Source organism: Heterocephalus glaber, unplaced genomic scaffold, assembly GCF_053883595.1.
Source record: "Heterocephalus glaber isolate CG9 unplaced genomic scaffold, H.glaber_assembly_v1.0 deba00001743, whole genome shotgun sequence".
Classification (NCBI taxonomy): Eukaryota; Metazoa; Chordata; class Mammalia; order Rodentia; family Bathyergidae; genus Heterocephalus; species Heterocephalus glaber.
Window position 1 is genome coordinate 287,181 of NW_028258449.1, and position 23,376 is coordinate 310,556.

The following is a 23,376-nucleotide window of genomic DNA, read 5'->3' on the forward strand; positions in this document are numbered from 1 at the left end:
TGGGGTTTTTGGGGGGGAGTTGGTTGTTTTTGGGGTTTTTTTGGTACTAGGGATTAAACCCAGGTCCTTTCACTTTCAAGGCAGGCGGCAGAACCGCTGAGCTAAATCCCTTGCCCTAGGGTTTTTTGTGGTTTTTTTGGAACTGGGGATCAAACTCTGTCCTTGCACTTGTGGGGAAACCACTGAGCTAAATCCCCAGCCCCACCTAGGGTTTTTTTTTTAAAAGAATTTATGTGTTATCAGGGGCTGGGGATTTAGCTCAGTGACACTGCACCTGCCTTGCAAGTGCAAGGTCCTGAGTTCGATCCCCAGTACCAGAAGAACAAAAACAAAACGAAAGAATTTATGGGTTATCAAAGAGGGCATCAGAAAATGTAAAGATATCCCCTGTTCTAGAGAGGCACAACCATGATACCAAAAAGGCCATACTTCCCAAACTGTGATATACAGGTTTAATGCAATCCCAATCCAAATAACAACAGCATTTTTCACAGAACTAAAGAAAATAATCCTAAAATTCATATGGAACCAAAAGAGACCCAGAATAGCAAAACAGTCTTACACAACAAGACCAAAGCAGAAGGCATCACAATCCCAGGTTTGAAGTTATATTACAAAGTTTCAGTGATTAAAAACAACATGGTACTGGCTGTGGATCAGTGGAGCAGATCAGTGGAATAGAATAGAGGATGCAGATGAAAACTCCAGGCCCATTCAGCTATTTGATCTTTGACAAAGGGGCCACAAACATACATTAGAGGCAAAACAACTTCTTTAATGAACCGTGCTGGACAAATTGGATATCTACATACAGACTGAATCTAGACCTGTATCTCTCACCATGTACTAAACTGAAATCAGTATGGATCAAAGATCTAAATGTTAAACACAATCTGCTGGAAGATAAAATAGGTAAAACTTGAAGGCATAGGCGTAGGCAAGGACTTTCTGAACAGAACTCAATGGCACAAGAAATAATACCAACAGTCAACAAATGAGATCACATCATACTAAAAACCTGCACAGCAAAAGAGTGAAGAGACAACCTTCTGAAAGGCTATTTCCCTAATTATCTGCTGCTGTTCATTAAAAGTTTTTTTGTATATTCTTTTTGGATTACAGCTTCTGAACTAGCAAAAACACCGAGAAAAAGTGTTTCATTTAGGTTGAAAAATGATCCTGGAATTATAAGCATTCCTCAGAGTAGCAAGGGTAAGTCTTTATCTCAGTTCTTTGAAAAACATTTCCATAGTTGCTTCAAGGTAGAGTGTGTCGCTTTTTTCTTCTATGAGTGAATATTCATATATTTTCTTCTTTTCTGTTCTGCACTTGATCTTAGCCAAAAGGCCGAGAAGCGATTCTTTTCTGTTCTGAATATTAAACAAAATGCAGTCAGTACTCCAGCCTGGCTGCCTCAGTCTATCCATATTTATCAGTTAGTGAAAGGGGAAATCTTTGTGCTGACTAAAGTTGTGCATGTTGACATGACCAGCATGAAAGTCCTGTTGGCATCTGCTTGAGTTGGCCAGTTGTTCACGCAAAGGTGTAGACCTTGGGGTCTACAAGTCTCAGTGGTTTGTGGAGAATTTGGATCAGCCTTTTTTGAATGATCCATTCTAACCTGGTCAATAATAATTGAAAATGAGAAAAGGGTCTGTCTGTTCTTGTTAGAATGCCACAGAAATGGAGGAAGTAGCTGTCATTATAATGGGATTAGTCATGAAATGAATAGCAGTAATTTAGTCTCTAGGGGAGATGCGTGGAGAATCCAATAATATGTGGTGGCTTCCATGTAAAAACTACAACTGTGCTTTTAACAGAACTGGACCATGATGCAAGGTGATGAACTCGCGGTAAGTCATGGCTTTTTGTTTCATTTAGGGCATTCTGCTTCAGACAAAGTTCAGCCAAAGGTAAGCAGTTGACTGCAAACAACAAAACCTTAGTGTTAGCCAGGCATATTGGTGCACACCTGTAATCTTAGCACTCAGGAGGGAGGCCGAGACAGGAGGTGCTGTGAGTTCAAGGCCAGCCTGAACTACATAGTGAGACCCTGTCTCAAATACCAAAAACAAAAAAACCGTAGTATTATGATTTACGTTTGTTTATGATTTACATTTAAAAAGTACGATGGTTTAGGTGGACTCATTACAAGCTAGCTGAAAGGAATTAACACTTTTTGTGTTCTCCTTTGTGTTTTGCTGGATTGTTTCTTCACTATGCTTTGTCAAGTGGCCCTGCATGAATCTGGCCAAGCCCAGATGGACATGGAGAGGCCAGGGCAGTGGGTGTGTGGGTGGGAAGTGTGTCCAGGCCTTGGTACCTATAGACCTAGACATAGCTGGGTTGCAGTCTGTGTACAGGCTTAGTCAAGGGGACCCCTTAGCTAAGAAATGAGTATCAGGTCAGGCATGGTGGCACATGTCTATAATCTCAGTACTCTAGAGGCTGAGGCAGGAGGACCACTGTGAATTTGAGGCCAGCCTGAACTACATAGTGAGACCCTATCTCAAAAAAAAGAAAAAAAGTGAGTATAGACATTTAAGACCAGGCTTATAGCCTTTTCAGGAATACCCTATTAGACCAGGCCAGGCACAGGAGTAGACATGTCAGAACCTCCACTGTCATTAATAATAATTTTTCCTCTGCTGTGTTCTGTATGTTATATCAGTACAAAGGAAAAAACTTATTACCTTAAAGCAGCAAGAATTATAGTCTATTATAGCAGTCTCTTTTACATTGTAGGCCTCAACCTGTTGGTAGATCTTTGTCACCTTCCCCCAAAGACCATCAAAAACCCTTTGATCAGGAGCACTTAGTACAAGAGACACCACCACCACTACAGTCTTAGTGTATTGTCTTAGAAAGGGAGTCTGCTGGGCATGGTGACGCATCCCAGCACTCAGGAGGCTGAGGCAGGAGGATCACTGTGAGTTCTAGGCCAGCCTGGGCTACATAGAGAGGTCAAGGACAGCCTGAATGACACAGGGAGACCCTGTCTCAAAACAAGATTCCCATTGTTTTTTCTGAATTACATACACACAGGTGTCCTGGCTGACAGTGGCAAAAGGTAAAGAGAATTTTAAGGATCTTGATCAATTTTTTTTTTGTTAGCGGGGATCGAACTCAGGTCCTTGTGCTTGTGCTTGATCAAATTTTGATGTTTGGTAAAATATAAAATCTTGGTTTTTAAAAAAATTTGCTTTGCAATGCTGGGCATTGAACCCAGCACCTATCACATGTTGGTCAGGCACTCTCCTGCTCAGCTACACCCAGCCTGATAGTTCTTAATATCTCAAATGAAAGTCTTATTAACATTTATAACTCGCTGCAAAACCCATCACAGCACAGCAGATCTGAATTTTTTTGTCATATTTTGATGTTGCCCCAAAACACAGGATATTTTGTCTATCAGTACTATTGGAGATTTACAACAGGACCTTCTAATGGTCCCAGAAGTTTAATGTTATTTAAGTATTATGTAAGAAGAAACTATACTTTGTATTTCTCTCAAATGCTAAGGTTTAAGCCAGGTGTGATGGCGCACACTTGTAATCCCAACACTTGGGAGGCTGAGGCAGGAGGATCACTGTGAGTTCAAGGCCAGCCTGGGCTACATAGTGAGTTCAAGACCAGCCTGCACTACATAGTGAGACCCTGTCTCAAACACCAAAACATGAAACATCCGTCTGTTTCTCTCCTTCTCACAGAACATAGTGCTCTAACATCAGTAAGCTTCTAGCACACTGCATTTCCTCTTACTCTCCTGGTCATTCTTTTTTTTTTTTTTTATTAAGTTTATTGGTACATTTCAGGTATACAATATGATGGCATTCATCATTGGGAATTTGTACCTTTACATGGGTATCTTAGTTCTTATTTTTTGTCCCCTCTCCTGGTCGTTCATCGTAGTACCTCCTTAAAAATACTTCACCCCCTCGTGGGTGTGTTTCAAAAGGCTGATATGCCTGTGTCTTTTTCTTTACACAGTAATAGCACATACATACTTTTTTTTTTGTACTGGGGATTGAACTCAGGACCTTTCGCTTGCCAAGCAGGCATAGTACCACTGAGCTAAATCCCTGGCCCTTACATGCTTTGTTTTTGGTATAAACATTCTTTTATGATAGGCCAGAACATCTATTATCCCAACAATACAAAAAGAAGACAGATGTAAATTAGTATTAAGGGACTTCTTTACCTAAAATTGCAAAACTAAGTATAGTATAGATATTTAAATCCTTTTATTTCCATGTATAATATCTGCTCCTCTTAATCCTCCTTTTACGAAAGGCATCTTGACCCTGTCACTCAAGCTCAACCTCCTCCTCTTCCTTTACCATCCCCTACCTCTACTCATGAATGGTTAACAACGCATCTTCCTGTATTTCTCTATAATTAATGTCTTTGTCATTACAGTTCCGTTTTCCAATTCCATTTCTCATAAGTGTGGCCTGTGAGATTTTAACAGCTCTGTCACAGTTTTTTCTTCAGTCAGTGGCGACAGCTCACCTGCTGAGTCAGGGTGATTAGTCTTGATTTCATATTCCAGCCTGTACTGAATATAATCCAGATCAGAGTCAGCTTTCTGGAGCATCAGTTCCAGCTAATCATCCTCCGCCTCCATGTTGAATAGCTGACCAACATATTTTTTAAATATCTGGAATTCAGTGTCTAAAAACACTAGTAGTCCTTTGGAATGTCTGTGTTTTTGTGGTTATACCTTTATTTTTTGTTTCAGCAAATTCATTCATTTGTCATTATCTTTAGGACTAGGTTTATGTAGTTGTAAAGTAGTCTATTGAAAGGAAATATTTTTCTTTTTCAACCCTTCTCAGATTGGTCATTAACATCCATTGTATTATTTAACGACCATGCTTTTTATTTTTAAACAGAACAATGACAAAAATGAATTGCAGTCTACACCACCTGGTAGTCTAAGAAAAAGATTAATAGGTATGTACTTGTTCTTATTTGAAGTTTTTATAAAAAGTAACATCCAAACAAAAATCAGAAATGGCTAAACATATAGGTTCTAGTCTTGGCTGCTTAGTTTTAATCTTTAGCCTGCCGCTGCCTCTCTGTACTTCACTTTTTTTTTTTAAGAAGAGGTTTATTTTGGCTCATGACAGTTTTTTCATTTGTAAAGTAGACATAATAATGGCACCATCCTCAAAGTTGTTTTGAGGATTAATGGAAACCAAGGACATCAAGTGTGTTCAGGGTGGTATTTGACCTTAGTACAAGCTCGTTTATTATAAACACTTATTGAGGAGGGAAGGGAAGGGTAAGAAAGGGATTAAGATGTGTTATGTACATGATTGTCATCATGTGCTGCAAACAAACATACTAATAAAAATTTCAAACTTTTTTTAAAAATAGAAAAAAACTTTTTGCTATCTTTTCATGACAAGGCATGTTTATATTCTCAATTGTAGATTCCTCAAGGGCAAGGAGGTCATCTAGTCTTCTTAATTCCAAAACGTAGTACTATCTCTTTCACATTATAGTCAATGAATATTTAAGTCAGTTAAAACATCTCTCCAACAAAATAATATGCTTTTTCATTTGCTTTGAGACGTTTTGAAAGTGGGTCTATTGATTTCTTAAATATTAAAGATTCATAGTTGTACTGAATGCTGTTGAATGCCAAATAAGCAGACATGGGTCCTGCCTGCCCCTGGGAAGTTGAAAATGGCTTTATGTGCTTGGTATTCAGTTTAGGCAAATGACTCATTGGCCTTTGTGTCTAGGAAGAGGCCAGACTCTTCCTTGGTGTTGACCCTCAGCAATAGCAACGTTGGCCGCCATTGTTAATTAAATCCAGTCAGAGAGTTGGGGCTCATCTGTAGCCCTTGCACTGCAAGGTGTGCCCTTCATGGAAACAGTGATGCTCATGATCAGCTCTGTGAAATAGTGAAGGGTAATGTCGACCAATGAGTGTTGCCTGTCAGATACACCCCACATAATGTGCTTCTTACCACAGAGGAGAATCGTTTTTACAGAGCTGGTGAACCCAGCTTGGTCACCACCACATATGTGTGCTGCAGGTCAATACAACATGATGTCCTGTGCCCCTGCTACCCCTTGTGACCTGTGCATACATTGTGAGCAGCATCAGGGGCAAGCTGAATCTGCTAAGCTGTGTGCCTACACAATGTGTGTACTTGTTACGTGCTAACTCAGGATAATCCTCTGAAGTACATCTGTTCAAAATAAACAGTGATTTGGTTAAAGTTATTTCACTAATGTTTTGGGGGTTAGCTTTTAAAAAATAGTTCTGGCCAGAAGTGGTGGCGCACATCTTTGATCCCAGCACTTGAGAGGTTGAGGCAGGAGGATTGCTGTGAGTTTGAGGCCAGCCTGCACTACACAGCAAGACCCTGTCTCAAAAAAACAGGTCTGTACTTGTTGAGTATAAAACTAGTTTTATCCTTTTGGATGAAAATAAAACTAGGTTTATTATTTCTGGGCTGGTGGTTTGTTAAAAATACAATTTCTGGGCCGGGGATTTAGCTCAGTAGTTTCACCGCCTGCTGCGCAAGTCCAAGGAACAGAGTTCGATCCCCGGTACCAAAACCAACCAAACAAACAAAAAATACAATTCCTGGGCCGGGGATTTAGCTCAGTTGTTCCGGTGCCTGCTGCGCAAGCGAAAGGTCCTGAGTTCAATCCCCAGTACAAAAAAAAAAAAATACAGTTCTTGAGTTAGCTGTGGGGTGGAGTAACACATGTGTTGGGAATGAGTGTAATAGAAGCTGTCACTTACTGAGTGCTTTATCAAGACGGCCTTTTCTGTGGCAGCAGCAGGAACATGTACAGTGGTTTTTCAGCTACAGACCCTAAAATAGTCACATTGTCAGAAGTGTGGAGGTCCCAGACCCATGGTTGGTGTAGAAACTCACCAGTGTCACTAAGGACCTGGTTCCTGTCCTTTTACTCTGCCAACAGCAGTTTTCATCTTCAGCTTAGTACTTTATGCTGGACAGTAGCTTCCAGGTGTGGACAGGGGCTTCCCTTCCATGGTTGAGGAAAATCTTTCCCAGAAGCTTCCAGCAGGTTTCCCTCAGGTCTCCAGCCTAGCTGCAAGAGAAAACAAGGATCTGGAAAGGGGAAAGGACAGTCACCATGGTTCATGCCCAGAGTGGACACTGCCACGCTTTACAGAAATGGGTTTCTGTCAGCGAGGAGGAAGGAGAGGTGCGAGGTGTGTTTGACAGTTTCTCCCACAGTTCCTTATGCCAGGCATTATTAGTTGCCTTCCATTCAGTGTCATCTTCATGAGGGTTTTTAAATTAGTACTATCTGCCTCATTGGCTAAATGAGGAAACTGGTGCTCAGAATTTATGTAACTAGCTGTGGAGAAGTCATGAGCAAGTCGTGACAAACCAGAATCAAAAGTGTTGCTTCCAAGGCCACTCTTCATTACCCCACAATGAGTTTTTTGTCAGACTATCAAATGTTCCCAATTGCTTTCCGCCCCATAGTTCCAAGGTCTAATTCTGACAGTGAAAGTGAATATTCAGCTTCCAACTCGGAGGAGGATGAAGGGGTTGCGCATGAATCTGAGGACACGAATGCGTCTGTGCTCAGCCAGAAGATTCAGACTCAGAGTAGAGTGTCAGCTCCTGTCTGCAAAGGAACACCTTCTAAGAAAATGAGAAGAGATAAAACTGTAAGTGAAGAGACTCTAACCCTAAAGAAAAACTGTAGAATACCTCCAGAGAAGGCTACCCTGAGAGAAAAGGTCACAGAAGTGATCAATACACGGTTTTTTTCCTTCATTATTCTGTATTTTCTCAGCCTTACTTGTAAATTCCTACACATATTTGTTTCAATTTTTATGCTTTATATTCTCGCCTGCCTGTGTATTTGGGAATCAATACCACAGTATGCGTTAAAGGCAACATCTTAATTCAATGGTATAGAAGCGGGATTTTAGATAAACATTGGTTGGATGGTTGGTGGTGAGACTTGTGAGTATATCTCTTTTCCTGTCATGTTTTGTCGCTGCCGACATGTTGGGGTGAGTGCCAGTGATAAAGGTGGTGGCCGCTGGCGCACACTGCCCTTCCAGCACCCCAGCTACAGGAAGGCCAAGGATCCTGGGGTCTGGGCAGAGGTTTGGTGAAGCAGTCTTGGCCACCCACTCGCAAACACCTTCCTATCACCCAGCCAGAACTGTGGGAACTACGTCACTGGAATAATTGAGTAGTTTTTGTTTTTCTCCCCCATACTAAGGGCAGGACCCAGGGGCACTCTGCCACTGAGCTACAGCCTCAGCCCTTTCTATTTTTAAATTTTGAGATAAGGTCACTAGGTTCCCCAGGTTGGCCTCAAACTTGTGATCCTTCTGCCTGCGTCTCCTGGGTAGCTGACATGGCAAGGTACACCATCATGCCTTGGTTGTTTTTCTTTTTATTGATGTTGCTGTCAGTTGACCTCTCATTTTCACAGTATCTTATCCGTGCTATGTTAGAGGACTTATTAGGCCACTAGAGGAGCAACTAAGGCCCTGCTATCTAGTGTCATTTGTTTTTCAGTCTAAAGGGAAAATTGTACTCTACCTTGTAATTTAGGAATTACTTTTAGGAACAGACTACTTCAGTCACGTGTATAGCCATGAGAATTACTCAGTTTAACTGCTGTAAATATCCTTGGTCCTTAGCCTGTGTTCAGAAAGAAAACACTGTGAGATAAACAGCTTCAGTTTGGTGTGGCCATGCACACCTGGGGTCCCCACTGTTCGGAACACTGCTTGGGAGGGACCTGGGGAGCCCACGAGTTTGATGCCAGTTTGGGTACCATAACAAGACCCCCATCTCAACAAACAACATGAGTTTTTTCATTTTATTTATTTATTTATTTATTTAGGTTCTACTTTGAATTGAACCGAGGGTCTTTGCACTAAGCTACCTTCCTGGCCGCCCTTTTTTATTTTGAGACAGGGTCTTACTAAGTTGTAAGTTGCCTGGGCTGGGCTTGGATTTGTGATTCCCTGCCTAAGGCTCTTACAGTGCTGGGATTACAGGTGTGCACCACTATGCCCAGCAAAAAGGATTTTTATGTCCTATTTTATGTCTAGTTTTGATAGAACATGAAGATCTGACACTACCTAGAACTGACTTTACTCTTTCCCTTTCAGTGTGACTTAGTGGAAGAGTACTTTGAAGCTCACAGCAGTTCCCAAGTCTTGACCTCAGACAGAACTCTGCAGAAGCTGAGGAGAGCTGCCCTGGATCAGGTAGGCATGAGAAAGTCACTTCAACCATTTCTCACTGCATTAGCAAAGGACTCGGAGTGTGAGCACGCACAAGCAAATCTATTGTCCTGACCAAACGAAATGCAAGGTGATATGTATAAATGGTAAGTAACCCTGGAATGGAGTTCTCTTTGACATGGTGGATTGTGTAGTTTTTCTCATTATTTTTTCATTTCTTCAGGATTTGTAAGCATCTGAGTTGTGGTTCCTTGATGTCCACGTACCATCCAGGTGTGTCCAACCTTTGGTCCACCTTTTATTTTGCCCTCATTTTTAAAAATGTCATAATAAAAACATTTTAAGGGGCTGGGGACTTAGCTCAGTGGCACCTCACCTGCCTTGCAAGCTCAAGGTCCTGAGCTCGATCCCCTGTACCAAACAAAACAAAAAACTTTTTTTAAAGGAGGAAATTTTCTTACTTATATACATTAACCATATTATATATTTTATCCATAGCCTAAGACACTTCCTCTTCACTCAAAAACAATGTCAGGCTGCAGGTAGCACACACCACCCACATGTTCACTTAACCAAGCGCACAGTGGTCATAAAACAAAACTGCAAGCTATCGTCTCATTTATAAATTTGGCAAAACATAGAAGGTATTCTCCGTGAGGATATTGTGGAAATGTGCCCATGCAGAAAGGTAACAAGGTCACTGTGACTGTGGTTTTGCTAGTTTGTTTCGCAGCTATACTGGAAGAGAGGAAACAGAACCATCTGATCAAGAGAATTGTGCCGTCAGCATGGTGGTGCACACCTGTGATCCCAGCCTTCTGGGAGGCTGAGGCAGGAGGATGGCAACTTCAAGGCCAGACTATCTCAAAATAACACACATAGCAGGGCTGGGGATGTAGTTCAGCACTAAGGCTCTAATTCAATCCCCAGTATTAAAAAAAAAAAGAAACTCAAAATCTTGCAGTAGAAAATGGGATTGATAATCTAAGTCAAGAAGAGATTCTTACTGGCTCAAAGATACCAGTATTTTGTTATGCAAGGTTAGTGTCCCTTACCTAGAATGCTCAGAGACAGAAGTGTTCCTGATGGAATTGCTTAGTACTGTGGAATGTCCGCATCAACACGGTGTGATCTTGGGGGGGGGGCATGTCTGGGCACAAAGCCCATTCACCTCGCACGCCTCTTGTGTTCAGCCTGGAGCGGTGCTGGGCAGGTCTGTCGAGTGCTCTCGGCTATGGAGTTTCCCCTTGTGGAGTCAGGTCAGCAGTCAGAAAGTTTCAGATTTGGGAATATTTCCTGGTTTTGATTTTTTGGATTAGGGATGCTCAACCTGTACTTTGCAAACCAAAATTTAGTGTGTATTCTAAAGTGCCCAGGGCTTTGACAGGGTTTTCAAGATAGAGAAAAGAGGTAGGAGGGTATCGGGCAAGCTCTGTGACTTGAATAAAATGGTGTTATGTAGTTTTACTGGCTTTTAGTTTTTTGTCACTTGAATCGGTATTGACTCAGGTCAGAGACTAGTTAAAAATAAGTGTCGCCAAGCCAAGTTGAGCTGAGCTTGGTAGCATAGGGGAGGTTTGAGTTCAAGCCCAGCCTAGATACCGTGTCACGTTTGAGGTCAGTCCAATCTACATAGCAGGACCCTGACCAGAAAAAAAAACGTGGCAAGTTTTTCCAGGGAGCAGATGACACTGGTATTTGCCTGGAGCATGCATTTTATTTTTATGTGACCACCAGAAGGATGAGTGGATCTCAATAAAAATGGGACCTAGAGGCAAAAAGATCTCTAGAAGAGCAGAGGAAGCCCCTGTTGCCGACGATGAAGGGGAAGCCTTTTGCTGACTGTAGACACAGCACAGTGGCTAGTTGGTCTCAGGCATGTGTGACCAGGAGCGCTCACTTTGGGGTTGGGGGGCTGGCCCTGCACTCCTCACTGCACTCTTCCTCATTGGCCAGTGTGTAGGCAAGGCCTGGGCTTCCAGGGCAGTGCTGTGGCTTGGGAAGTGGGAAAACACGCAACCTCCTAAAGCCCAGGCTCAGAGCTGGCAGTGTCCCTGGGCATTGTAGGGCTCACGTGTCACTTGGGAGGGTGAGGCAGGAGGATTGCACGTTCCAAGCCAGCCTGGGCTACATAGCAAGACCCTGTCTCAAAAATAAAACTTTGGCTATGTCACTTGTGCCTCACTCCAGTGGCCATGCAGATCACACAGCTGAAAACAAAGTCACAGGACAGAGGGCTATAGTGGGAGGCTGTCTCAGCCACAGTACCGACACCCGCGACTTAGAGGAGGAGAGGTTTCTTCTGTTGGGTTCCAGTTCAGTGCATAGTGGGCTGGCTCCAAGGCAGGGTGTCATGGCAGATGGGCCTGGCAGAGGAGAGCTGGTCATGGCACGGTGGTCAGGAAGTGGAGGGAAACCCAGACGCCCTCCTGACAGCGCGGGAGTCAGCTGCAACCCCACCCACAGGATGAGGCTTTGGGGACTCCGATTCAGACCATAGCAGGGAGCAGAGCCATGTGGGAGAGGGGCTGCCTGTTGGTGGTCCCCTGACTGCTAAAGTTAGACGTGCAGTGTACAGGGAGCTTGCCCGCCTGCGCGAGCAGTTGCCCCCTGGTCGCCCAGGCCAGGGTCTGAGCAGCAGGCACGAACCAGGAGAGACTCCAAAGCTGCTTCACAGTTGTGACCTCTAAGAGGTAGTCCTGGTTCTCTTTAAGTTTGTGGGTGAATAAAAACTGTACAGGCCAGAACGCCTGGAGCATTGATTTACAGCAACGCTAAGCTTTGGTATTCAAAGAACATTGAGTTTAAGGTAGGGTCACAAAAAACGGTTGCCAGCTAAGCTGCATTTGCTGGCACGACCTTGCTTGTGGTTTTTTTTCTTTTGTTTTGTTTTGTTTTGTGGTGTTGGGGATTGAACCCAGGACCTTAGCACAGAGCTACATCCTTAGCCCTTGTTTTAGAATTTTAAGACAGGGTCTCAGTAAGTTGCTAAGTTGCCCAGCCTGGCTCAAACTTGCCATTCTCCTGCCTCTGCCTCCCAGGGTACTGAGATTACAGGTGTGCATTATCACAACTGGCTTGGAGATTTCTTTCAAAAAATGAGTTATATTTGATCTATCAGCAGAAATTTCCAAGTTAGGGTACTAGGTAATGCATCTCCTGTAGTTTTTTCTTGTTGTTGAGATAGGGTCTTGCTGTTTAGCCCAGGCTGGCCTTGAGTTCATGATCCTCCTGCCTCAGCTTCCCCAGTGCTGTGGTTACATGTGGGTGCTACCATGCCTGGCCTCTCTTGTTTGTTTTTGTTTTTGTATATTGCTGTCTAAATTTCTCCCATACTTACAAAAGATAAAGGATTTGTCAGAAATAACTTTTTGAAAAAGAATAATGCTAAACTGAAAAAGAACAGGTTTCCTAGTGATAATGGATAAAGAACAATAATGTTTTCTTTTTTTTTTTTCGATACCAGGGATTGAACTCAGGACCTTGTGCTTGTGAGGCAGGTGCGGTGCCACTGAGCTAAATCCCCGGCTGAACAATAATGTTTTCTTTTTTTTTTTTTTTTTGGTACCGGGGATCGAACTCAGGTCCTTGCGCTTGCAAGGCAGGCACCAGAACCACTGAGCTAAATCCCCAGGCCAAGAACAATAATGTTTTCTGAGAATATTACCCTAACCTTTTACATGTTTTCAAATGCAAAGGAGGATTTTGGTTTATTTTATTGTTTATTTTCTGTTGCCGGGGATCAAACCCATCACCTCACACATGCTAAGCACGTCCTTTACCCCAAATCTGTAGGCTTTTAAAGTCTCTCTGGATTTGTGGTCAAAGCTGTGCAGCAAGTTTCATCATCCACGGACATAAAACTTTTATGTTCTGAATTTGTAATCATTTTAATAGCTAGACAAAATTTAACAAATGTTTTACTGTTACTACATATTTGTGCTGAAAAAATGTTCTAAGATTTTTAAAAAACAAACACACACCTGATGCACAGTAGCTTGAGAGGTAAAGCAGACTGACCCTGTCCGAAGGTGAAGACCTTGGGTTCAGTCCCCAGCACCACCAAAAATGGGGGCCACTTAGGGTGTGTTTGGAGTGTCACTGTTCAGTTGATGTGCTCGTTTTCAAACCTGATGAGATTCCATGTTGGCTCTCATAAGCTCAGTCGCTGAAGAAACAGCTTTAGTTCGGACTGATTTGATGTATGCAGTTTGAATATAATTTTCTTCTCCTTTTTTTTAAAGCAAACTCTGCGTAACTTACTAAGCAAGGTTTCCCCTTCCTTTTCTACTGAACTTAAACAATTAAATCAACAATATGAAAAATTATTTCATAAATGGATGCTGCAGTTACAGTAAGTATTAATGCAAACCTTTGCAAAAAAATTTTTATATCTTTATGTTAAAGTAATGTGTTGCTTTTGTAACAAACTTGATATATTTATGTATAGTAAAAATAAAATATAAAAAAATAAAAATAAAATATACTTTCCCAGTTTTATGATTCAGATATAGAAATGTTATTTTGCTGTACAGCTTTTCTCACAAATTCTAGTTTTTAAAAATGTTTGTTGTCAGCTGGGGGATTTAGCTTGGTGGTGCCGCTGCCTGCCTCAAAAGCGCAAGGTCCTGATTTCAATCCCCAGTTCCAAAAACAAAAAATTATTTTTTAGAATATTCCTGTTTCATCAGTTTTTATTTACTTCAAGTTAGATTTTAAATTTGTTAGAATACCAAGATGTGATGAAAAGCAAATCACAGGAAATCATTGGGTTTTTTTTCAAACTTGTATTAGAAGGACTTTAGCTACGTGTAGTAGCTCGGGAAGCTGAGGCAAGAGGACTTGAGTTCAAGGCTAGCCTGGACTACACAGTGAGGCCCTGTCTCAAAGAAACCAAAAAAACAAACCACGCATATCAGGAAATGCTGAAAACACGCAGTGATATATAAATGTGCTTGCATACTCGGTGTGGGGTCGCTAAGGCCGGCCCACCAAGCACAGCATGATCACAGCTGCCCGACGCGTGTGGAGTGGTGTTCTTCTGGGAGTAGTGCGTCCTGGCTCCCTCAGGTTACGCTGAGAAGGGGGGATCTCTGTCCCTGCCAGGAGCTCACTTCTTGGGAGCTGTCTGTGGAGGTGAGCTCTGCACTCTCCTCTGCCTCCCAGCGGACAGTTCTTCTTTGGCCCTGCTGTCCACTGTCCCCAAGCAGACCTGCCCGCATGGAACTGCTGGCTGCATGAATCCCTTGCTGCTGCTGCTGCTGGGCCCTTGCCAATCTCTCCCTCCCAGGCTCTCTCGCTGCTCCTCTGTTCTCGGCTGTCCTGCCTCACTAGAGGCCACCCGGTAACCACCGTGGAGCTGGCTTTAGTGGGGTCTCTGGTGCCTGGCGTCCTGGGGGGGGCCTCTCCTCTCTGGACACCCTTGCTGGTCATGTGTGACGGCTCCAGTTCCATCCTAACCTCACTCAGCAGCAACAGGGATGAGTGTCTGAATGTGTGTTGAAACCTTCTCTTTGGGTTCCCTTATGGAATTCAGCAGAGATCAGCTTGAGCTCATTTGGGATCCCAAACTTGAGGCCGCCCTAGCAGCTTAGCCAGATCTGACTTGAGCTCAAACAGACGGGACCAGCATGGAGCCAAGCAGTAGAGTGACGAGGCCCTGGATTCAGTCCTTGGTGCTCCAGAAGAAGAGAAAAGGTCGCACTCGTCTAGAAGCTGGGGTTCCCGCCCGCCCCTGTGTATTTGCCTGGAGCAGAACACGGGCTCGTCTCAACTGTGCCCTTGTCCTCGTCCACCACAGAACCAGTGTCCACATCACCAGTGTCCACGTCACCACAGCCAGCTCATCTTTCCTCTTTGGCAGCTTCTTTCCTCCTCTTGTCCCATCCATTCCCCTAATGCATCCACATGACTTTCTAAAAAGATCACGTTGCTTTCCTATTGAAAACTAGTTTTTTGTTTTTGTTTTTGTTTCTGTTTCTTGGGTACTAGACGTTGAACCCAGGGGCTGGAATGTGTTACATAAGCTGCTACCACTGAGCTACATCCCCAGCCTTTCTTATTTTTTATTTTGAGTTAGGGTCTTGCTAAGTCACGTAGGCTGTCTTAGAACTTGGAATCCTCCTGCCTCAGTCTCTAGAAAAGCGAGATTACAGGTGTGCACCACTGCATCTGACCTTCCTGTATTCTTCATAGGCTTAAAGTGAAGAAATTGGTTGATAACAACATTAGCAGTAAGAAGTTTCAACGTTTACTTTTCTGAATACTCTCTTTCCCAACAGCCTTGGTTTCAACATTGTGCTTTATGGTTTGGGTTCTAAGAGAGATTTACTGGAAAGGTTCCGAACCACCATGCTGCAGGACTGCATTCATGTTGTCATCAATGGCTTCTTCCCTGGGATCAGTGTGAAGTCAGTAAGTTTCAGAAAGGTTAGAGGGACGGCAGTGTCCCCTGCCAGGCCACCCTCTCACGAGGGCTCTCAGCACTCACACTCCTTAGATGAGAAGCCCGACTCAGAGGGACCCAGCTCAAACTGACATGTATTACATTTAGGGAAATGTTAGCCTTGCTTACCAAGTAATAGAACTTCTCTGAAGGATGGGATTATGGGGTCTGCAACTTTATTATACTTTTTGGTCATTTTGGTATCCTAAAAATAAAACACAAAGGTTTATAGGTTACAATACGTTTATTATAGGTCATCTTCACATGCTCTGTTTCTTCATTATTTAAGGATTAATTTAAAGCGGTTGGGTGCTGGATATTGACCAGTGTAGTGTTTCTTTCTTCAAGTGTCCTTCATGCTTGTACTGTTTCCTTTTTTAAATGTATACTTTTCTAGATTTCTCACAGTTGGGGGGTTTTGTTGCTTTCTTACATTATCTTTATACCTTTACTCTTCTTCCTTGTTTCCTATAGGCCACAACTTGGGCAAAACAAAATGAATTAGTGGATACTTAAGTATCTACTAGAATGTTTTAAGTGATTTTTTATGTTTTATGAGAAGTCTAAAATAAGTTTTAAATTATAAAAACGATTGATTTGCTACCTGTGTTTGTCCTGTATGTCAGACTAAGGGTAACTGACATGGTACCTCCTGTGCTTTGTGGTACAGATCCTGAATTCCATAACAGAAGGAGTCCTTGATCACGTGGGTACTTTCCGAAGTGTTCTGGATCAGCTAGACTGGATCATACACAGATTTAAAGAAGGTAACACTAATTGACCTGTGGTGGTAGGGTCAAATCTGTCTACATTTACACGAACAGAAATGAGGGTTATTTTGATATCAGCACTTACTGCTGTGCTGATTTAGACTTCTCTAAAATAGTTTGTCCCTGGCTGTTGTCCCTTTGTCCTCCAGGATGGACTTTTACTTTGCTGCTTCCTCTTTTACTCAGCGCAAGCTCACTCTGTGGAGCCAGTTTCTTCCTCACTCTTCACTTTGGCTTTTTCAAATAAACTTTGATACCTTTAAAAAAATAAATAAATAATAATCTTTTATTTTTTATGCACTTGTTTTGTGAATCTCAACTGCAAAGTTTCTCCTGTTGTCTTAAATTTGTATAACCTCTTATTCTTAAGTAGGTTTTGTTTTATCAATGTAAAGTGCTTTAGTTAAGTGGTACATTTTTATATTGTTTAAAATGTTATAAAACATTCTTATTTTGGGGGCCAGGATTGCGAATCAGTGGTTGAGTGCTTACCAAGCATGCACAAGGCCCTGAATTTGATCCCCAGCACCACCAGAACACACACACACACACACACACACACACACACACAGAGTCTTCTTCTTTATTCTAAGCATTCCTCCGTTGAGGTAATTTCATGTACTGTAATAAGATCTGTGGAATGGGAAAAAGACTTTGGCATTCTTTTGGTGTGACTGTTTTGGTTATATGTACATACCTGACAACTGGAAATAAGATTATTCAAGATCTTTGCTTAATAATTAGAAGGACCTCAAAAAAATTTTAAAAGAATTAAAAAGAGTAATTTGTAATACTGATTTCATGGGTGATAGTGTTGGTTTTTTTTAGCAAAATGTTTATTGATACGTTTTAGATATATATAATGATAACACTCATCATAGGGAATCCCCACCCCTTGTGTACAAAAGCTTTGTTTCCATTTTTTCCTTTGATATCATGGGTAATATTGTTTAGAGGTACAATAATACTAGCTGTATTTCCAGAGCACTTGTATTTCTCTTTTTGTATTCATAATGTTTTCGCTTCCCTCTGTTTTCTAGCTGAAAAGTTTTTCTATCTCAGATTGGTGGGGGGTTCCTTTTGAGACAGGGCCTCACTATGTAGTTCTCATTATATAGGCTAGCCTTGAACTCACTATGTAGCCCAGACGGGCCTCAAACTCCTGGTGATCCTTCTGCCTCAGCCTCCAAAGTGCTGAGATTGCAGGTGTGCACCAACATGCCTAGCTTCTAGATTTCTTTTTGGTACTGGGGATTGAACTGAGGACCTCGCATTTGTCAGGCAGGCGCTGTGCCACTGAGCTACATCCCAGGCCCCTAGATTTCTTATTTTCAAGCTTCTAAACCCAATTTTCCACAGTCATCATGGACATGGGTAATGTGCATTCTTTGTTTTTTGTTTTTTTTGTTCTGGGGATCGAACTCAGGTCCTTGTGCTTGTGGGGCAGGTGGTAGAACCACTGAGCTAAACCCCCCACCCTTTTTTTTTTGTTTTTTGTTTTGAGAATGTGCCTTCTTACACCAACTCTGCACACTTGAAAGTGTGCCACAGGGCCACTTACCTGTGTGCTTTACTCAGTGTCTGACGCAAGGTGAATATGTACACAGCTGTCATATGGAATTCACCCTCATTTAATGATGAATGAAAGTCTGTACATGTCTGGTACAGATCTGTGGATGTGAACCCCGAAATACAGAGGGCTAAGTGTATTTGCAGGTTCACCTAAAGCCACGTGTGTGTAGCCTGTGGCCCTCCCGATGGTCTGTAGCCACAGTGCACATGCATGGTGTGCGTGCCCCGTGGCCTTGCCTGGGCCTGTGTGGCTCAGTGCTCGTTCTGTGTGCAGCATCCTTTCTGCTCACAGGAGGGGAAGATCTTGGCTTGTTAATTTGGTAGGAGAAGCTTGCTGTGGATGGTTTTCCTGATGCAAACTAGGATGTTCTTATCAGAGGAGGTGCTTGGAGCCTCTCTCTTGCTGGGAATGGCTGCTGTTTTCATCAGGGGAGTTCTGATCTTCAACGTGAACATCACTTCCTAGCTCCAATGTGGATCCCTCAGTTTGGTGACAGAAATCCTTCATCTCTCCAGTGTAGATTTTCTGGCTTCCACCACTGGCCTTTGGGCCTTCCAGGTGCAGATCCACAACATGAACAAGCATGACACATTGCCGTGAGCTCTAGGCCATTGGCTGGACTCGAGGAGGACATTAATTGCATTGGACTCGGGGCCTTCAGCTGGACTTGTGTGGGAAACCGGTGGGATCTAGGCCTTCAGTTGAATCCTTTGGGCTTCTAGTGTGCAATTAATTTCTTGCACTCCATAACCTTATAAAAAAAGGTGCCAAGGTTTCCACATTTTTGTCTTTTTCTTGGTGATTTAGCTTTTTTTTTTGGTCCTGGGGATCTAACTTAGGACCTTCTTCTTGTGAGGCAGGCACAGTGCCACTGAGCTAAATTCCCTGGCCCTGGTGATTTGGCTTTTAAAATGGTTCCCAGGACAGGCATTTAGCTCAATGGCACTGTGCCTGCCTCGCAAGCACAAGGTCCTGAGTACAGTCCCTGGTACCTCCAAAATTAAGAATATAAAATAAAATGGTTCCCAATCTTAGTGCTGAAATGCTGCCTTGTGTCCCAGAACCCAGAAAGCAGTTCAGTACCCCATGGAGACCAGTGACCTATGCTGGGTAAGTACCCTGAGGGCTGAGTTCTAGGGTTGTCGACTGATTTTATTACTAACAGTTCAGGAGTGTGTTAAAAATAAAGTGCCTTAGGCCGGGGATTTTTAGCTCAGTGGTTCTGCCTCCTACCTCAAAAGTGCAAGGACCCGAGTTCAATCCCCCGTACCAAAAAAAAAAAGGGGGCTTTAGACAGAAACCGCATCTCATGATACATTGGCTGGTGATGAAAATAAGAGCAGAAACTTGTATTTTCCAGGAGCAGTGGTTCAGGGTTTACTAATCCAGGATTTTCACCAACTTTGTAGGACAAGGGTCATGTGTATAGTTCATGGAAACCCAGTGCTACCTGTGTATATGAATGTTCCTTATCCATTGATTGTGTAAGCATATAGGGTCTATGTAGTTTTTTTGAGACAGGGTCTCACTATGTAGTTCAGGCTGGCCTCGAACTCACAGCAATCCTTCTGCCTCAGCCTACCAAGTGTTGTCATTACAGGCATGCGCCACTACGTCTGGTTACAAAATCTGTTTAGTTTTCAGTTCTTTGAACTTCGTTATATAATTAAAAGTCAGTTGCTGCAATATGTTGCCCCTATAATAATTCTGGCTTATGTTTTCTGGACCCTCTTTAGTTTTTAACATCATTTTAGCATTAATATCAATAAATTCTTCCGCTCACAGAATAATAGAAAGCATTACTCTTTTTTTTTTTTTTTTTTTGTACTGGGGATCAAACTTAGGACCTTGAGCTTGCAAGGCAGGTGGTGGAACCACTGAGCTAAATCCCGGGCCAGAAAGCATTACTCTTTATCCCTTTATCACAGGTCCTTGTCAGACAGCCCAGTGTTGTTTTTTCGTTTTGTTCTTTGTTTTTTTTTGTTGTTTTTTTGATACTGGGGATCAAACTCAGGACCTTGCACTTTCGAGGCAGGTGGCAGAACCACTGAGCTAAATTCCCAGCCCTATTTCTGATTTTTTGACCCAGGCCCATGTAGTTCAGGATGCCCTTGAACTCACTATGAAGCCCAGGCTGGCCTCAAACTTGGAGCGATCCTCCTGCCTCAGCCTTCAGGTGTGCACTGCCTCATCCAGCTTACCTCATTTATTTTCTTATTATTTATTTATTTTTGGTACTGGGGATCGAGCTCAGGACCTTGTGCTTACAAGGCAGGCAGTGGAACCACTGAGCTAAATCCCTGACCCCCACCTCATTTATTTTTTATTTAGAGACAGTCTCACCTAGTTACCCAGGCCGGGCTTGACCTTGTGGTGCTCCTGCCTCAGCCTCCCAGAGTGCTGGTTACAGGTGTGTGCCACCAGGCCCAGCTTGGCAATGTCATTTATCCTATACTACTTGGTTTGTTGGTGTTTTGAGACAGGGTCTCGCTATGTAGTTCAGGCTGGCCTCAAACTCACTATGTACCACACGTTGGCCTTGAACTCACAGTGAGCCTCCTGCTTCAGCTCCCCAAGTGCTGGGATTACAGGTGTATGCCACCACACCCAGCTGTTTGTTTTTCAAGCCCCAGTCTTGCTATGTAGTTCAGGCTGGTCTTTAACTCACTATGCAGCCCAGGCTGGCCACCTCCTGCCTGGGCCTTCCAAGTGCTGGTGTCCTACACTGCTTTAAAATATACTTTACTATGTAGGCATTTGTTTGTGGCAGAGACTTCACAAATTCTGAAAATTACAGTTTGATTCCCTTTCCTTTCAGATTCTTCTTTAGAACTCTTCCTTCTTATCCACAACTTGGATAGCCAAATGCTGAGAGGAGACAAGAGCCAGCAGATTATTGGACAGCTGTCATCTTTGCGTAACATATACCTGGTAGCATCTGTTGATCACCTTAATGCTCCTCTCAGTAAGTTAAATATTGCTACCGTCTTTCTTGAGAGATCAGTTTACAATGTTTTTTATTGTGTTTTAGTATTTTCCCCATTCCATGTTTAAAGACATAGGTTAGCTGGATGTCATGGTGCATGCCTATAATGCCAGCGCAGGATAGACTCAGGCAATCCTGGGCTACATAATGAGTTTGAAGCCAGACTGAGCTACTTATTGAGACCTATTGTCAAAGGAAAAATAACAAAAACAAGGCGGGTATGGGGCACATCCCTGTAATGGCTGACTATGGAAGCTGAGGCAGGAGGATCTTAAGTTTGACCCAAGCTTGGGCAGTGTAACAACCTAATTAGACCCTGTTGCAAACTTTTAAAGATTTTCAAAAGGGCTGGGGATGTAGCTCAGCAGGAAGGACCTAGATTTAATACCCAGTGCAACCGAAAAAAAAAAAACAGAAGCCACACGAGTTGCCTACAAGACAGTTATACTCAGTTTAATTTAGTTCTTTTGTAATACTGTAGATTGAGCCCAGGGAGCCCTGAACTTCATCACTCTGAACTTCAGTTTTTATTTCATTTTGAGATAGGATGTCACTAAGTTGCCCAGGCCGGCCTGGGATTCACCATCCTCCTGCTTTAGCTACCCAAGTAGCTAGGATCACACACATGCTCCATGGTGCCAAGCTACACAAAATTCTTGAAAATGAAAGTTCACATAAATCGGACAAACGTGTTTAAATACCACAGTTTCTCTGATGTGAGAAAGTAAAAATGGAAATAAGGCTAAAATGTACAATAGATATTGGGAAATGTGAAGAAAATGTTCAAAACATTTGAAGGGAAGAACAGAAGGAGGGAAACAGAGGAGCAGGGAGGGAGGAAGGAAGGAAAGTGCGAGAAAATAGGACAAAATGGAAACAAAGCTTGGGGGGATGGCAGAAGAGAAGAAGCAAGATAGATCAGGTACAGGTACAAATTCCCTGTGATGAGTGTGATCATGATGTGTATCTAAAATGTACCAATAAATATTTTGCTTTTGAAAAAGTTCTGCCCGGGATTTAGCTCAGTGGTGCCACCGCCTGCCTTGCAAGCGAAAGGTCCTGAGTTCAATCCCTGGTACCAAGAAACAAAGTTCTGAAAAAAAAAAGAAAGAAAAGTTCACATACTAAAGAGGGTTGTTTTAGACCTCAAGTCACAAGGGAAGTCGCATGTCTCCATCACATGGCTGGAGTTTTGGTCTCTTTCTATTGTCTGTGGTATTGCCATATTTATTTTATAAACTTAATTCACATACTTTGTGGTGATCCTGTAGAACAAAATATTGAATTGCTAATTTTTCAAAGGATGCCTTGATAGTACTAAGGTGATTTAATGTGTATTTAATGTGCAGCAAAGATTCAGGTGTTGATTGACAGTGAAATCAGATTGTGGATTACTGATGTGGATGAAGAATTGATTAAAAATGAAAAATCTCAGGATCCTCTTCATTGAATGCTTTTCCAGAATGGACTCCAGTAGGATGACAAATGAATGTATTTTGTAATTGTGTTCTCTGATCACACTAGTGTGGGACCACGCAAAGCAGAGCCTTTATAACTGGCTGTGGTACGAGACCACCACGTATAGTCCCTACACTGAGGAGACGTCCTATGAGAACTCTCTGCTGGTCAAGCAGTCCGGCGCCCTCCCGCTGAGCGCCTTGACGCACGTCCTCCGCAGCCTCACCCCTAATGCACGGTGAGAAAGGAAACGTTTCTTCTTGACAACTGTACACTGAGGGCTGGGGTGCAGCTCAGGAGAACAGCACTTGCCTGGCAGGCATGGGGCCCTAGGTTCTGTCCCCTGTGCCGTAAATAGAGAAACAAGATGAACAAAACATTAAAAATTGTCTGTTTTAAAGTTGAAGATTCACTTTCTTAAACTGTAAGCAACTGGCAGGTGGGACTTTTTTTGTGTTTTTGTTTTGTTTTGTTTTTTGGTACCGGGGATCAAACTCGGGTCCTTGTGCTTACGCAGCAGGTGGTGAAACCACTGAGCTAAATCCCCAGCCCCTCTAACACTTTTTTAAAAATTTAAGTTATTTTGAGGGCTGGGAATCTAGCTCAGTGGTTCCAGTGCCTCCCTTGCAAGCACAAGGTCCTGAGTTCAGTCCCCGGTACAAAAAAAAAAAAATTTTAAGTTATTTTGAAATTGTGGTTCAATCTGCAGTTAGTGTGATCTAGTTTTTACTTGGTATAAATGTAATGGATCAAGAATCTTCACCAAAATTCAGCCATAGTTACAGAGTGTCATTCAGGAGATCCAAAATATGATTATAGAATTGTTCTCTACATAATCATAAAAATTAAAGTGCAAAGGCGTAGTAATTTTGATTCCGTGAGGAACTCCTGGGAATCTTCGGTTGTATAATACTCCTTTCAACT

General features: G+C 42.7%; 1 protein-coding gene across 5 annotated transcripts in view; it reads left to right on the forward strand.

Annotated features, from left to right (window-relative positions):
• The window catches only part of Orc2 (origin recognition complex subunit 2), a 45,389-nt gene that overhangs the window by 10,651 nt on the left and 11,362 nt on the right, over positions 1-23,376 (forward strand). For 3 of the 5 annotated variants that reach the window (XM_004871642.3, XM_021249750.2, XM_087200381.1), the window contains 10 exons: positions 1,123-1,212; positions 1,882-1,913; positions 4,896-4,956; positions 7,488-7,675; positions 9,146-9,244; positions 13,465-13,574; positions 15,502-15,634; positions 16,336-16,432; positions 20,827-20,973; positions 22,519-22,690. In XM_004871642.3, coding sequence (XP_004871699.1) covers positions 1,123-1,212; positions 1,882-1,913; positions 4,896-4,956; positions 7,488-7,675; positions 9,146-9,244; positions 13,465-13,574; positions 15,502-15,634; positions 16,336-16,432; positions 20,827-20,973; positions 22,519-22,690 — 1,129 coding nt within the window. The remainder of the gene's footprint in view (positions 1-1,122; positions 1,213-1,881; positions 1,914-4,895; positions 4,957-7,487; positions 7,676-9,145; positions 9,245-13,464; positions 13,575-15,501; positions 15,635-16,335; positions 16,433-20,826; positions 20,974-22,518; positions 22,691-23,376) is intronic. The other 2 variants (XM_004871643.3, XM_021249749.2) reach the window with 2 other exon arrangements.